The sequence below is a fragment of the Etheostoma cragini genome, chromosome 10 (genome assembly GCF_013103735.1).
Source record: "Etheostoma cragini isolate CJK2018 chromosome 10, CSU_Ecrag_1.0, whole genome shotgun sequence".
NCBI classification, from domain to species: domain Eukaryota; kingdom Metazoa; phylum Chordata; class Actinopteri; order Perciformes; family Percidae; genus Etheostoma; species Etheostoma cragini.
In genome coordinates, this window is record NC_048416.1 from 13503110 (window position 1) to 13517686 (window position 14577).

General features: G+C 41.3%; 1 protein-coding gene across 2 annotated transcripts in view; it reads left to right on the top strand.

The window, feature by feature from the left end:
* Positions 1-14577, top strand: part of nr3c1 (nuclear receptor subfamily 3, group C, member 1 (glucocorticoid receptor)) — a 25860-nt gene continuing 11283 nt past the window's right edge. For both annotated transcript variants that reach the window (XR_004658233.1, XM_034883567.1), the window contains exons 1-5: positions 1-347; positions 983-2196; positions 12756-12916; positions 13162-13278; positions 13413-13694. Coding sequence is in view for 1 of the 2 variants with exons in the window: in XM_034883567.1 (XP_034739458.1) it covers positions 983-2196; positions 12756-12916; positions 13162-13278; positions 13413-13694 (1774 nt within the window). In the remaining variant the exon portion in view is untranslated. The remainder of the gene's footprint in view (positions 348-982; positions 2197-12755; positions 12917-13161; positions 13279-13412; positions 13695-14577) is intronic.

Consider the following 14577-nt stretch of genomic DNA (forward strand, 5'->3'; position numbering starts at 1 on the left):
GGGCTGGCTTGCTCAGTTCTCCATTTTGTATGTTTTTTCCTGGAGGTTAGTTAGCGCCTACTTTCCATAATGGCTAGCTGCGACTCTCCAAAGCTCAAACCAGTTTAACGCAGTTTGCATGCCAATTTTCAGCTAGATCACACAGGAAGATTGAAAACTGATAAAACACACTCGGCTTGTCGTGTTTGTGTCCTTCTATCAAGCCATGTAGCTTGGATACGACGTGTGAGGAGCAACGTTAACAAACATTGAATCAGTGATGCTGTTGTGAACTGTCTGCCACTTTCAACCAAAACAATGTTGACAGAAGACCTGTGGACACATGCCAACAATCGGTCATTTCAAGGGTAAATATGAGCTTTTATTATTTACAGATTTGAGTTAATATGTATGTTGGATGAATACAAATGTAGTAATGTAGCAAATGTAACGCTAAATATGCATTTATAAGGACTGTGTTAGCTAGCTAACAGTCTAACGTAACTGTCAACGACATTCAGGCTCGCAGTCACTTTAACTGTTAGCCACATTAGCATGCAGCTCCAGCATGCATAACATTTAGCAATAAGCTAGCATTAGCATATCTTAGTTTTGGTTGAACTTTGCGGCGCTCCCATTGTGCTCTGTGGTCGAAACCATTCTACGTGTGTTAACTTAAAATACATTGTACACAAGGTGAACAGTGCTGGTTATGTGCTCGTGTTACCATTTTGCTAATGGCTAAACATATTTAGCTTCGTTGACGTTAGCTATCAAGGGCGCGCAGGGGGGCATGCTTGACAACTTTTCCCAGTCTTAGACCGTATTTACCTAACGTACGTCACTTGCTCTCTGCATGTGCACAACCTGAACCAATTGTAAAGTACATTATTGTAGCAGTACAGTGCGCATGTGGTAATCCACTTTTACTGTATTTTAATATGTTTCCTTTGCACTCTATTTATACCTGGCTGTTTATACTTTTCTGTCTCCCTACCAAAAGATGGATAAAGGTGGAGTGAAGAAGATATCATATAGAAGAGATGACCATTTAAATACATTGGTCTACTCGGAAAGCCCTGAGGAGGGAGGTCTGTTGAAAGTGGCCCCTCACAGTGCCATGTCCATCACCTCTGCCACCTCAGTCATTCTTTCATCCAGCCCGTTGATGAAGCCAGGACAGGTACCTAACGGCCTCAGCAAAAGCCCCCTTCCAGAAGAACTCACATCCATCACAGCCACTGTAGGCCCCCTGCCTGAAGACCCAGAGCCCAGGGGCCTGACCAAAGATCAGAAGCTTCAGCAGCAACAGTTACTCCAGACCCAGACTTCCACTACGTTTGTGTGTCAAACCTTGAGGGAACAATTGCCCCAGTTGGAGGCCAGTATAGCAGACAATACCCAGTCCTGCATGGATTCACTTATTGGTGGATCAGATCCCAATTTATTCCACATGAAAACAGAGGATTTCTCCATGGAAGAAAAAGGAGACCAGGATCCCACTGACCTTGATCAAGCCTTTGATCACATTGGAAAAGATGTGGAAGTGAACCAGAAATTTTTCAGCGACAACACTATGGACCTACTCCAAGACTTCGAGCTCGTTGGGTCCCCGTCAGATTTTTATGTAGGGGATGAGGCCTTCCTGTCCACTCTGGCAGACGATTCTCTGCTGGGGGATGTTAGCTCAGAGAGGGACATAAAGCCTACGGTGGTTGAGAGCATTAACGGCAGTGGGACAGTCTCTCTTGCTCTAAATGGCAGCTATATGACTAGTCCAGATCAGTCCACTGCTAGCATATCCACAACTGGCTCCTCAACCCCTACAACCACTTTGCCTGCGTTGGTGAAGAAAGGAAAAGATACTGGCTTCATTGAGCTCTGCACCCAAGGTGTGATCAAACAGGAGAAGACATCTGCAGGCCAGAGTTATTGCCAAATGAGCGGCATGTCCTCACCAGACATGCCCAGCTCTAACCCCATCTCCATCTGTGGGGTCAGCACTTCAGGAGGACAGAGTTACCACTTTGGAGTCAAGACAAGCAGCAATGAAGCTCAGCAGCAGAAGGATCTGAAGCTAGTGTCCAGCCTGTATCTCCCAGTGACAACCATTGGTGGGGCCTGGAACAGAATCCAGAGTGTGGGGGACAACTCTGCAATGGTCAGGGCCAGTGAGACTTTCTCAAGCTCTCCCTCTTACCCCACTTGCTTTGCCAGGTAAGAAATCTAAGCATTGTGTTGTCCGACCCTTAGTTTTAGTCATACTCACTTGATTTAATATATTTATGTGCTCATCCCAGTTCTTTCCTATAATGTCCCCCTGCCTAACCGGATATCTAATGGTCTTTGCTTAATGACCAGAGGTGTTAGTCCTGATCTTTTCAACATAGCTGTGGGAGCTATAATATATTGGTCTTGAGCCTAATGCCCACAAATGCTCAAATTAGGGCTGGGCAATATATTGAGGATGTATCGATATTGCGATATTGTCTTAAATTTTGGATATATGGTAATATTGTAGTAGTAATAATAATGTATGGTAAAAGTGTGTCTTTACCTGGTTTTACAGGCTATAGTACAGGAAAGTGATGTAATTATCTGAACGTACCAGACTGTTCTAGCTGTACTATTATTTACCTTTACTCCACTAAGTAATTAAATCATTTCTGGGGAATATTTATCATAAATCTCATTGTGCAAATAACATTTTGTTAAAGCACCAATAGCCAATCATACAACATTGTCGCAATATCCTCATTTAGGTATTTGGTCAAGAATATTGTGAAATTTAATAATTATCAGTAATGCCAATTTGGGTGACAGATTTGGTGTTAATCTAAATCATTTGTCAAATAAATAAATGCTGGTTATTGCTGCTCAATGGTTATATAATGGTTCTCATTTTGTTTCAAACTACGTACTTTTTTTATTTTTTATTTTTTTTAACTGTTGGTCAGACAGCAAAAGCAATATAAAGGTGGGATACCCTAATCAAGCTTGTTGGAAGGCTTTCGTCCTGGGTCCAAATAGGAGTCCTTTAATATTGAAGCCCTGTATATTCTGATATTTTCTATCCCCCACCCCCATAATACAGCTGCTCAGTGCAATTCATTTTGCCTGAAGAAGGCTTAATTAGTAAAGCCAGTCCAATGAAGTTGACATGTGATTGACAGATGAATAGCACTATGTTATGAAAAGTTAACCTGCACCACAGCTTTCCTTGAATCATTTCATTATGTATTTTGTATAGTGTCCTCTTAGTGTTTTTTTTTTTTTATAGTGTCTTACATTGTCTTGTGTAGTACATGTGGATAGAGGAGTGTCTGTGTACTGCCAGCAAGTTTGGTCAGCCTGTCTTTATCCTCAATACGATACTGACCGTTAAATGCAGTTTTTGAGCCACCTGCCTTTAGCGGTATAGCCTAGTTCACGTAAGAAATGTCAGTGTGAAATATCAACCCGAAGAGATTCATGCCTCACTGATGCTCGCTGACTGGGAGGTTATCTTTTAATTAGAAGCTGGCTGCTGATTTATGTTTATGTCACTTTCTGGTTCACTTGTTATAACCTTGTGTGTAAGGAAATGGTTTCAATGTTATGATTGAGTTGTCTTTGACGGCTCATGTAACCTGAGTGCAGTAAACAAAGAATCAGAAGAGATGGGGCTTTATATAGGTACCAATCTATTTTAAAGTGCCTCTGTCAGCCTTTTATTTGAAGACATTGCTTGGGCTTAAGTAACTTGTGATCATCATTATTGTTGACCTGCCATTGACAAGTGTGTTAATCGTTGCTGAAAAGGATTGTTACAGTCATTAAATGCCAGAAATACCAGATCTATAAAGTTAAGGGTTATTTTTAGGACTCTGCATTTTTCTCATGGTCAGACTAGATTGGGTTTGGAACGGAGTATAGGAAATGGTAGACGTGCAAGGTTTATAGAAAATGAGACAAATATTATTATCTGTAGGGCACATAACTTAGGTATTTGTCAGTGTGAAGATCCAGTTGAAGAATGAGGACATTTGTGTGGACATCTCATATGTTTTGATAAGCGTTAAACTGCTCCTTACAGGTTTGGTTTGCGGTAGACCAGAGCAGATCACAATATCTTTTACCAAATACATCAATGTCAATGTTGCAGCAATATTGCCGGGTCGACTATCGGTGCATTCACAAAATATTATCATGTGTGCAATAAACATTATATGTCGTATCAATTCTAACCTAAGATACATAGGTGTGTGTATATATCTATCTATCTATCTATCTATCTATCTATCTATATCTTAGCTTAGAATAAAGTACCAAACTGATTATTTATAGCACATTGAGCATCACCACAAGCCTGTAAACAAAGAGGTTTCAACGAAGAGAAGTGAGAGCATTGCAGAGCTTGGGAGCGCTTTAAAACCTATTTTATACAGTCTATGTTTGAAACTCTCAGAAGAAAGTAGTAGCGTTTGATGCAGTTGGCTGGTAAAATTAAATGAGAATCAGTCATTAAAAAAATTAACCAAAAAAAATCAAAGTTATTTAAAAATTAAATCATGAACAAGGTGAATAGCTCGATTTAAAATCCATCCATCTTTCTTAAACAAAAATGCCTGAGTTAACCCCAAAGTTAGTTATTTAACCCAGTAATCCTGCTTTGTTAGACAGACTCATGGACTCTACAGGATGTAGCTGCAGCAATAAGCACTTCTATCTTAGACAGACATTTCATCTCTTTTCTCTCGAACTGGACAAGCCTGCGCATGTGCATTTATGGTATGTACCAATTGCAATGTGTAAAAAAAGAGTCTTCCTTCTAACCCGGATAGTGTTTATTAATATATTTTACTTTTACTTTTCAGTTCCACATCCTAGTTGCCCTGCTCAGCCTGACACAGACAGATCTACTCAATAGGGTTTCATGTGGTTGTTTTGGGCAGATCTCTTCGATCCTCCAGTTGCATCATGCCAAAAATAACCCTAACGTGTGAACTGTCTTTACTTAAAGCAGATATGTTTCCACGGAGCAGCACAGACAGTTCATTCAACAATATGGTTGAATGAATTGTGGCCTTTACAGAGTTGTCAGGCCTGTACAGTAAATAGGGAATTCTGTAATAGAGAAAAGTGAAAAAGCTGCATGATTTACTCATGTGATTTTGCTTAATCTTATTTTCTGCTGGGGGTTGCCATTAAGATCAACAAAGAGTATAGAGACATAGTATTTTGACTCCACACGGCTCCACAAAGTGTCTTTTGTTTTTATTACTCTGCTGCCGTGTAGAGTGGGTTATGGGTTCAGCTGTTAACGTGGCTTTGGCGACTGAATAGAATTTTTTTCACCAACAGTTGCGGGGCAGAGTCATAAGTATAAAGGCTTTTTTGTTTGTGTCTTTTCTCTTTTCAAACCTGTATAATGCACTTCATCTGACAGGGAGTGATCCGCTCAAAGATTAGCATGCAGAAGTGCGTCATGCCAGCAAGGACACAGATGTGGTTGTGGTGTTTTTGTTGTTTGTGAAAATGATGCCGGGTAACTCTTCACAACTGTCTGAAAGTCATCCCATTGCCTGGTGACCAGAGCAGATGGGGAGAGGCACAATATACACCTCATCTTCATTTCACATGGGGCTTTAATTGCTTTGTGTGCGTGTGCATAGGATTAAGTCTGTGAGTGTGAGCCCAGATCATTTTGTTAGGGTGTGTGGCTGTATTGTGGCTTATCTGTGTGTGAGCTTAGCATTTATGTGTGTGTCTCTAGTGATTAGGAGTTTGTTTTTGTGCAGGGCCTGTTCACCTCAACCTGTGTGACCTTTAGCGGGCTTCAAGTTAGCGGAGGGCTGAGATGGCTCTGTGGTTAGCATCAGGTCCCTATCTCCTCCAGCTTCTCACGCAATGGTGCTGCTGCTTCCTGCTGAAGCAAGGACCTTGCATGGCACCGCAACATCACCACATCAACCAATCCACTAGTGGTTTAATCCTCCATACCTTGGCTGTTTATATTATGCATTACAATTAGAGATGTTCCAATACTATTTTTTTCTTTCTGATACCAATTCATATAACTTGATCATCAGCCAATAAAAGTAACAATTTCTATGAAGAAAAAGAGGCATTTCTGATAGTGTTACCGGTAACGTAACAACTCCAATCAAAGCTTTACCGTCTGACTTACAAACATCACGTTCTTCTCACACAATAAAGAATGCTTCACCTTGAGTAATGCTGTGCTGTGTTCCTATTTTGGGAAATACACACCCTCATAATATGATAACTGGTTTTTGGTGTGGCATGATCAAATTATCATTGTGTTGCCCTCAAAGAAAACTACCTGCATTGACTGGAGAGAAAAATACAGATACATAATTCCCCTAACAGAAAATCCTGCTCATTAAATAGGATTGTGTTTTGTGGTTTTAGCTGAGCATTTCCTTCTCCACCTGAGGTAATTCCTGTGGCCAAAAAGAAATTATTTTTAACACAGATCAACATGTCACAGGACTGTGTTTACTGATTGGCTTTAGGTACTGCATTCTCTTGCCGCATTTTGCACCCAAAAGTTAAACCCTAACTTTTAGTTTGGCGCTTAATCAAAGGGCTGCAGCATGTTGAACTTGGAGCAGCCATCGTAGCTTTCAGACATTTCATGGCAGCTTGCCACAGGCTGCACTTCTCCACTGCTTGGTGTGTTTTTAGCGTTAGCAATATATCCCCCTCGTGACTTTAGCCTGTTCCCCTTCTTGTTCTTCAGGGCTTTTTTGACAAAATAAATGTTTTGGCCCATACAATCTATAAAAGCTTTACGTATAATCAAGCGGCATCCTCCGGTTCTCAACAATGAAGCCAATGCCACTTGAGGCTGGCTCCAAAAGGGAGTCAATCCCCACAGCCCCCTATCTTAACATGCAACTTTTCTTTTTAAAGATTATTTTTTCGGGTTTTTTCCCTTTTTATTAGACAGAGACAGTGGATAGACATGTGAAAGGGGGAGAGAGAGAGTGATGGGGGATGACACGCAGCAAAGGGCCGCAAGCTGGATTCAAACCCGGGCCGCTGCAGGACTGAGCCAACATGGGACGAGCGCACTTAGACAATGAGCTATGGGCCGCCCCTTAACATGCAACTTTGCAGCACACCTAAACATGTTTACAGCCTGGTACTCTTCTATAAAATATATACAGGCTTAAAGTTCTGCCTAATTAAGGGAGTTCCACTTTGAGTGAAAGGTGGGCTGCTGTGACAGGAAGTGAGCACAGCTTGTAGGCTTCATCATTCATTCAACCTGCCCCAGCTTCACCCACGCTCCACCTCTTTGACCAACTTTGGATTAGCCGGCGTCAGGCACTGCCAAGATGGCAACAGCTAGAGCCACTGTGAGTCGCCCAATTTGAGCTTAATTTTGTCCCTCTAGCAATTGGTGACGTCACCAAGACTACCTTCATTATTTTATACAGTCTAAATTTTATAATGCACACTGATGTTGCTGAAGTTCTTGGAGGCTGTTGACTAATGGAGGAACAGTGTTTGCAGGAGTAATAAAACTGGCTCACTGAATGGAGTTGTTCTCACATCTCACATTTAGACAAATCAGTGTTGTGTAGCTTCTACAGCTAGTGTCCTCTTTATGTGCATGTTTGAGTAATGTATGGTTGTGTTTCACACAATAAAAGGCCTTTCATTCAAGCTTTCACTGAAGTCATTCATAGATAGATTCATAACTTTATTTCAGTTTTTTATGCCTCTATGCAGACGACAAACCCATTACGGATGCTGAATTGATTACACTGACCTTGGATGCCCTCCTTGAAACTGTGATGATTATATCGATCTTCTCTGCTTCCTGGTTAAGGATGTGTTTGAAACATCCACGTTTTGCCAAAAAATACACAAAGCGACAAAGTCCTCACTACACACATTCTGGTCAGACATGCGTTAGGGCTGTCTACAAATATTCTAAATTTGAATTTATATATATATATTCAAATTGTAAAAAGACTACTTTTTTATTATATGAAATATTTCAATTGTTTCCAAGCAAAGTATCTAGTTTTATCTTTATATATGCAAGGATTTGCTGCTTTTCTTTTTCATACTAAACCTACTATATTTGGGTTTTACTCAGTTGGTGGGTCCATTTAAGCAATTTGAAGATGTCTCATGGGGCTTTCAAAAGTTGTGATGTACATTCGTCACGGTTTTCTGATATTTTAAGGACCAAACAATTTGACTCATTTAGACAATAATAACCTGATTAATTAATAATGAAACTGTTAGATGCAGCACTCATGTCAACCGTTAATAATGCATATCCGGGCTGAGCGAAGCAGTGCCTGGGGAAGTTGAAGAGAACAGTGAGCAGTGTCTTTGTTAAGGTGGTGAAACTCCAAAAAATTTCACATGTAGGAATATTGAGTCAACTTTGGAAAATGACTCACTGCTGAATAAAGTTTGTGAAAAGAAGAAAAACACTTGAAATAGACCCGCGTTAAAGCTTTTTTTCTGACTTCTTTGTCACAGCAAACACTCCTACTATCTCCGAATGTTGATTTCCTCACATCTTGCGTAACATCAACAGCTAACATACTCACGGTTAAAAACGACATAAGTATCTATGTAAACATACTATTTGGCAATACTCTTTGCAATGTCTCCTATTGAACTTTGAAGTGTAGGCATAAATCCTTCCCTCGAGGCTGTGTTTGTCAGCTGCCAGCAGGACTTTGTAACAACCTGTTGAATGTGTGTCAGATGTATCAACTGTGGTTTGGTCCCTGGTTTGATACATGAGTAGTTTTATGGTCTTCATATATATATATATATATATATATATATATATATATATATATATATATAAACTCTTATACTGTTGGAAAGCCTGTTTAGTTTCCTTTCGAATGGTGCCTCATTTGTAAGGAACATGCATTTGCTGTAAATCACCTTTTATATTTGTTCCTGTGCGTCTGACATGCATGTCTGTTAGCTTTCTGTATTATGCATGAGTGTGTAGATGTGTGCATGTGGGTGTGTCGGGAGCGCTGTGGCAAGCAGGCAGACCACAGCGGGCTGCCTTGAACCTCTCACTCTCCTGACCTACTTTCCCTCCCGCCTGCCCACAGCTGGCGCCGAGTTAACGCACCAGATCAAATGCCAACCATTCCAATCCTTTTCAGTTATTACCGTATTCTCCTGTAGACAGGTTTCTGTATTTAGTATTTTGACACTAAATAGGCTCACAGAAATTCCCCATATTGAGGTTAAGCGGATGTAGCTAAGTCTGTGAGTTGTTTTGTGCCCTTTGTCTTACTTTTGTGTGCAGTCGAGTCAGCAAAGCCAAACTTTGGGAGTGGGTTCCTCCCACATCCAGCTGTATACAGCCAACCGTACCATGCTTATGCACACAGTAGCAGCAGCAAACCTCCTATTGATTTGACAGGCTAGGAAGCCACCTCCCAACTACACATAGTCCCTAACGGTTCCTATTATGGAAACTACTGTGAAAACTTAAATCCTTAGTCTTTTCCTCTAAAGTTTGAAACTGCAGTAGCTGCATTTGGCTACAAAATGTAGTAGTTAAAGCGGGTTTGTCAATACAGCATGGTTGAGGATACAATGGCTCTGAGTGACAGACGCATGGAAAAGTATCTCGCTAATAAACAATAGCCATACCACTTCATGTCAATGTAAAACAGCTCCAAAGGGTACTATATTTCCAGTTTATTAATTTTCTGTGGCAGCATAGATTATGTTTAGTGAATATGATGCACTAATGTCATGTAAAAAACAAACATACTGTCTGTTTTTATTGGAGGGCACAGGAGGCAGATATTTTACAGAAGTCCAGCCCAGTCTTTGGCCAAACAAACCCAGTCTCTCTACTGCCTCATAGAACTGCGTTGTTGTTCTGCATGCAAGAATGATTCAGAGCGTGCAGACCAGTTCCCCTTTCTATTTTAGTGGCCCTTACCTCAGGGAAGGAGCACTTCCTTTGCTCTCCTCACGCTCAGAGTTTTGATGAAAATTAGATGTTTGTGCAATGCTTATCCATATCAGTAGCAATCTTTACAGTAACAGATACATCAGGTTTTAAGCATGCAGCCACCCAGCCAGATTCTTATTTTACTATTTCCAGTTTTATTTAGAAGATAGCCTCACCATATGTGAGGCAACCAGAGACAACCAGTTGAAAAAAGATTATTGTTCATATTTTTCTCTGAAAAAAAAACTAATAAAAGTAGCTGGGTCTAAAGTAGGTCATGTAGGATGAAGTAGACTAATATGTACAATACAGTAAATGCTTGACGCTGCGGCCGCAGGTTTAACTCCAACCCGCGGCCCTTTGCTGCATGTCATTTCACCTCTCTCTCCCCTTTCATATCTTCGCCTGTCCTGTAAGGAAAATAAATAAAAACTTTGTTTGTTTTTTTAAATGCGCAAGCACACAATGATCTACCTAACCTAAAAAGAAATAGCTGGGCATTGCAATATTATAATACTAACAGGTTCTTGTTTGAATTGAGAAATAGGCTAGGATATATAGAGCAGGGGCCTGCCAAGCTACACGTGACACGGCTAAAAGGGGATTATGAATTGTTAAGCGGGGCACTGGGCCACTGGCATTATCGTAAGTGCTAGAAGTGGCTTGCCTCATTAAAACCCAGGCTGATTGATCACACTCCTACAGACGTAAGCACTTAACTTTCTCAGCACTGCTCTCGTTGAAGTCCAGGCCCATCTCTGGGCGTCTCTGCCTTTTGTGCTCTGACCGATAGTTAACTCTGAGGGAATGCGAGAACTTCCTGTGAGTGGCAAGCACTCAATTCAACAGATGGTTTCAGAAAGAGGAAATTCGGTCTCCCCACACTGCCGTGCAGCTTTGATTGCTTTGTGTCTGACAAGCCCCAACACAGTTTTGTAACTTGTTTTATGGCTAGGTGTAATGTCATCAACGGATTTTAAATTGAGCTTTGAGAAAACACTGAACTGCAGTGACATCACTTCAGGCTTACTTTGGTGTTCTAAACGTATAGTGGCGTGGGTGTGTGCGTGTGCGTGCGCCAGCAATATAAATCTGTGTGTGAAAAAGATGACATGCAAGTAACCTCATCACAATGGCACAGCTTTTTTATGGATCGTATATGTATCGTATGACCATTGGCCCAGGCTGTGTTTTCCGGAGAACTGTTGGCTTTGGTATTCAGATGTGGTGGTTTTGGACAAAAATAATTCTTATCTTAACGTGACAATATTATCACAGTAGGGGTAGACGGGAGACTGGGGTATGCGGTCCATCAATCAGTCTATAGACTTTTACGGGCGGGTGAGTGAGGATTTAGTTTAGTAAACTTTAACTTAAATTTACTGATGTCTCTCTATCAGTCAGTCTGGCAAGGTGAGCCAGCAGCTGTGCAGTCTGCTGACAGACAGCAGAGAAGTTGGCTAATTGCATCAAATAAATACCTATGAGGAGGACTTCAATTATTATTATTATAATTTGAAAGGCCTGGCAATTATAAGTTATCAAGGCAAAGCTGTTACTTACAGTTTTTAGGTGATTTGCTAAAAGTGTTGTTTATTTGTGATTTTGGCCTATCTGGTACCAATTTAGTACCGGTTGTTGATTCCCATCCCTAGTTAGCTTTTCGTCTGCCATGTGGCATTGAGTAGTAGCGTACAGTGGCTTTTTCCAGAGCTTTTTTGCAGAAAACATCTGCTGCTGCAGATGATGCTGATGGGATTGGTGGGACTGAACCAAATTATAAAGTTACGGGCTCTAAAACCAAAACAATGCACTTTCCACTGACTGCAAAACCCAGGGCATGATGGGTACGTCCGGCTCTCATATAAACGTTTTTTTTCTTCAATTGACTGATTTTAATTGCTATCACACAGTCAACCTGGGTAAAACTCTGATTGAGCCATTGGTGTGAAAGGGGTATTAGGGGTGTTAGTACTGCCTATAAAAGCTCACTAACTACTATGTTGACTGCAAGTCATTAGAGGCGGACTAAATAGACTGTGTTTTCAGTGGTGCTCAGAAAGCTCTCGGCCCTGTCACGGCTAGACAGCCTCCTCTGGGGTCTCTCTCTGATATTTTTTTATTTTTATTTTTTGTATCTGGCTGCTCTATGGACTTTATGCTTTGATGTTTCACTCAGGTTTCCCACCCTGCTATGTCCACTGACTACTGGGGCCTGGCCTACTTTCATGCTAATGCCCTGATGTTACATAACTAAGAAGTGATGTTAGTGTGCAGTGACAGTTCAGGGCAGCACTTATCAAATAAAACATTTTAGGTGGCATACTTTTGGACACATGGACAGACGGACAGAATTGTTGCACGTCTCAGGGTTGATATCCTGAGTGTGGCTGTTGTTGTTGCTGTGGCCACTGGGTTAGTAAGGGGGCGTGGACCTCTGGCGCAAGGGTGCTGCAAAGCCCGACGTCCTCTAGTGGTAGTTTTGAGAAAGGGCATGTCTAACCACTGGTGACTTGGAAACTTTGTGGTTCAATCAAAGGAAGAAGGGCTGTTTTATGACAACCATTGGATTGAGGATGTGACCACAGATAGTCCAATAATTTAGGCTTTAAAGGCCCAAATGGGGACAATCGGACTCCCTTTTCTTTACTCACAAAGTTATGTTTACATTCACTGTTACTCCCTTAAATTTATTTATGTGTATCCTCGCATTCCAACCAAACATGATGAATGCATTTCCCCCCCTCAAGAAACACTTACAAAGCCGATTTTACATTTCTCTGCTCTGTCTCCCCCCTCCCTCCAGTCCTAACTCCAGACAGGAAGTGGTCCCAGCTATATCCTCAACACAGGGAAAGAGCGGGACTCATAAGATCTGCCTGGTGTGCTCTGACGAGGCTTCAGGCTGCCACTACGGCGTTCTCACCTGTGGCAGCTGCAAGGTCTTCTTCAAGAGAGCAGTGGAAGGTACAAAGCCATAAGACCTCATTATTGCCTCAGTGATTTATTCATTGCCGGTGATGAAATCATTCATCACTGACCTGTGTCAAATAAGGTTGCTCAAATAGTGGAGTCGTTCTGATTTTAAGTTGGAAGCATGATCATACCAAAGTAAAGGACTCTGGTACAGCTAATTAGTCGTTCCCTTTGGAGTTTTTGCCTGTGCAGTGAAGGTAAATAACAGATTAATCTTCCTCTTCTGTGGGCCTCAGGGCAGCATAATTACCTGTGTGCTGGGAGGAACGACTGCATAATAGACAAGATCAGGAGGAAGAACTGCCCAGCCTGCCGCTTTCGCAAGTGTCTAATGGCAGGCATGAACCTGGAAGGTACACATCTACAACACTGAAACTGTGCCAAACTATGTAGACTTGAGTTGGTTTAATTGTTTCTGTATCTTCTTCACCTTTTCTCTTTATTTTACACTTCTCTGCACGTTTATCCCTTGTTTTCTCCTCTGCAGCGCGCAAAACCAAGAAGTTAAATCGTTTAAAGGGCACCCAGCAGAGCAACCCGCCGGAGCTGACTCCATCTCCGCCAGTTGAGGCTCGCCCTCTTCTACCAAAGTGCATGCCTCAACTTGTTCCCACAATGTTGTCCCTGCTAAAGGCCATCGAGCCAGACACCATCTGCGCCGGCTACGACAACACCCTGCCCGACACCTCCACCCGCCTCATGACCACGCTCAACAGGCTGGGCGGCCGGCAGGTCATCTCTGCTGTCAAGTGGGCCAAGGCTCTGCCAGGTTAGTTTCCTCCGCCTGTAAGAGTGCAAACATGTCCGTTGCAGAATGTGTAGACTGGTTATTGAGATGAAGGCAATTAGTTTTATTATTATTTAATTATTTAATTATAATTCATTCAATTAAATTGGTGAGTTGGCAAAGTGAAGGATGTGACACATTAAGTGTTGATTCATTTAGTTAATGTGCGACTGCAACAAGTTAAAAAAATACATTAAAAAAACAAACATTTGTCGTAACATTGGCATATTGCCATTAGTCTTCTTTTTCTGTCACGGCATCTACATGCATGTTTACTCCCAGGAAGAAAGTCCAACCTGCACAGAGGGAAGTCTGTGACGTGTGCTGTCCTCATTGTTTGGTACAACAATTTTAGTTTTTTTTTTAGTTTTACAATGTGCACAACACATTGAAAGCATGAATATTTTAAAAGTTTCATCTTAAAACGGCAGATGCTGTAATGTATTGGACGGTGCAAAATGGGAGTCTTCTCCGTGTTGATTTGTATAAAGAAACCCAGTGGCCTAACATCTGGATTTGCTTCATCTGAGGATTACTAACACACAGGCACATTTGGTGAACGGAATGAAGTCGGATTAGGGTGGACAAATAATCTTTTTAAATGTTGTTGTCTCAACCACATTCTGTTCAGCAAAATGTAGGGGATATTGTCTTTGTTCTTCTTTTCTTTTCTTTTTTAACAAAGCCACTTGCTGAAGATGACTTTAGTTGGAGTGAGAATCTCTGGGCACCTCACGATTATATTCAACCGATCATCGATGCAATCATTTTTTTAATGTACATTTCCATGCGTGATTTAAAAATGTATATAGATATATTTTTTATATATATATATATATATATAGAGAGAGAGAGAGAGAGAGAG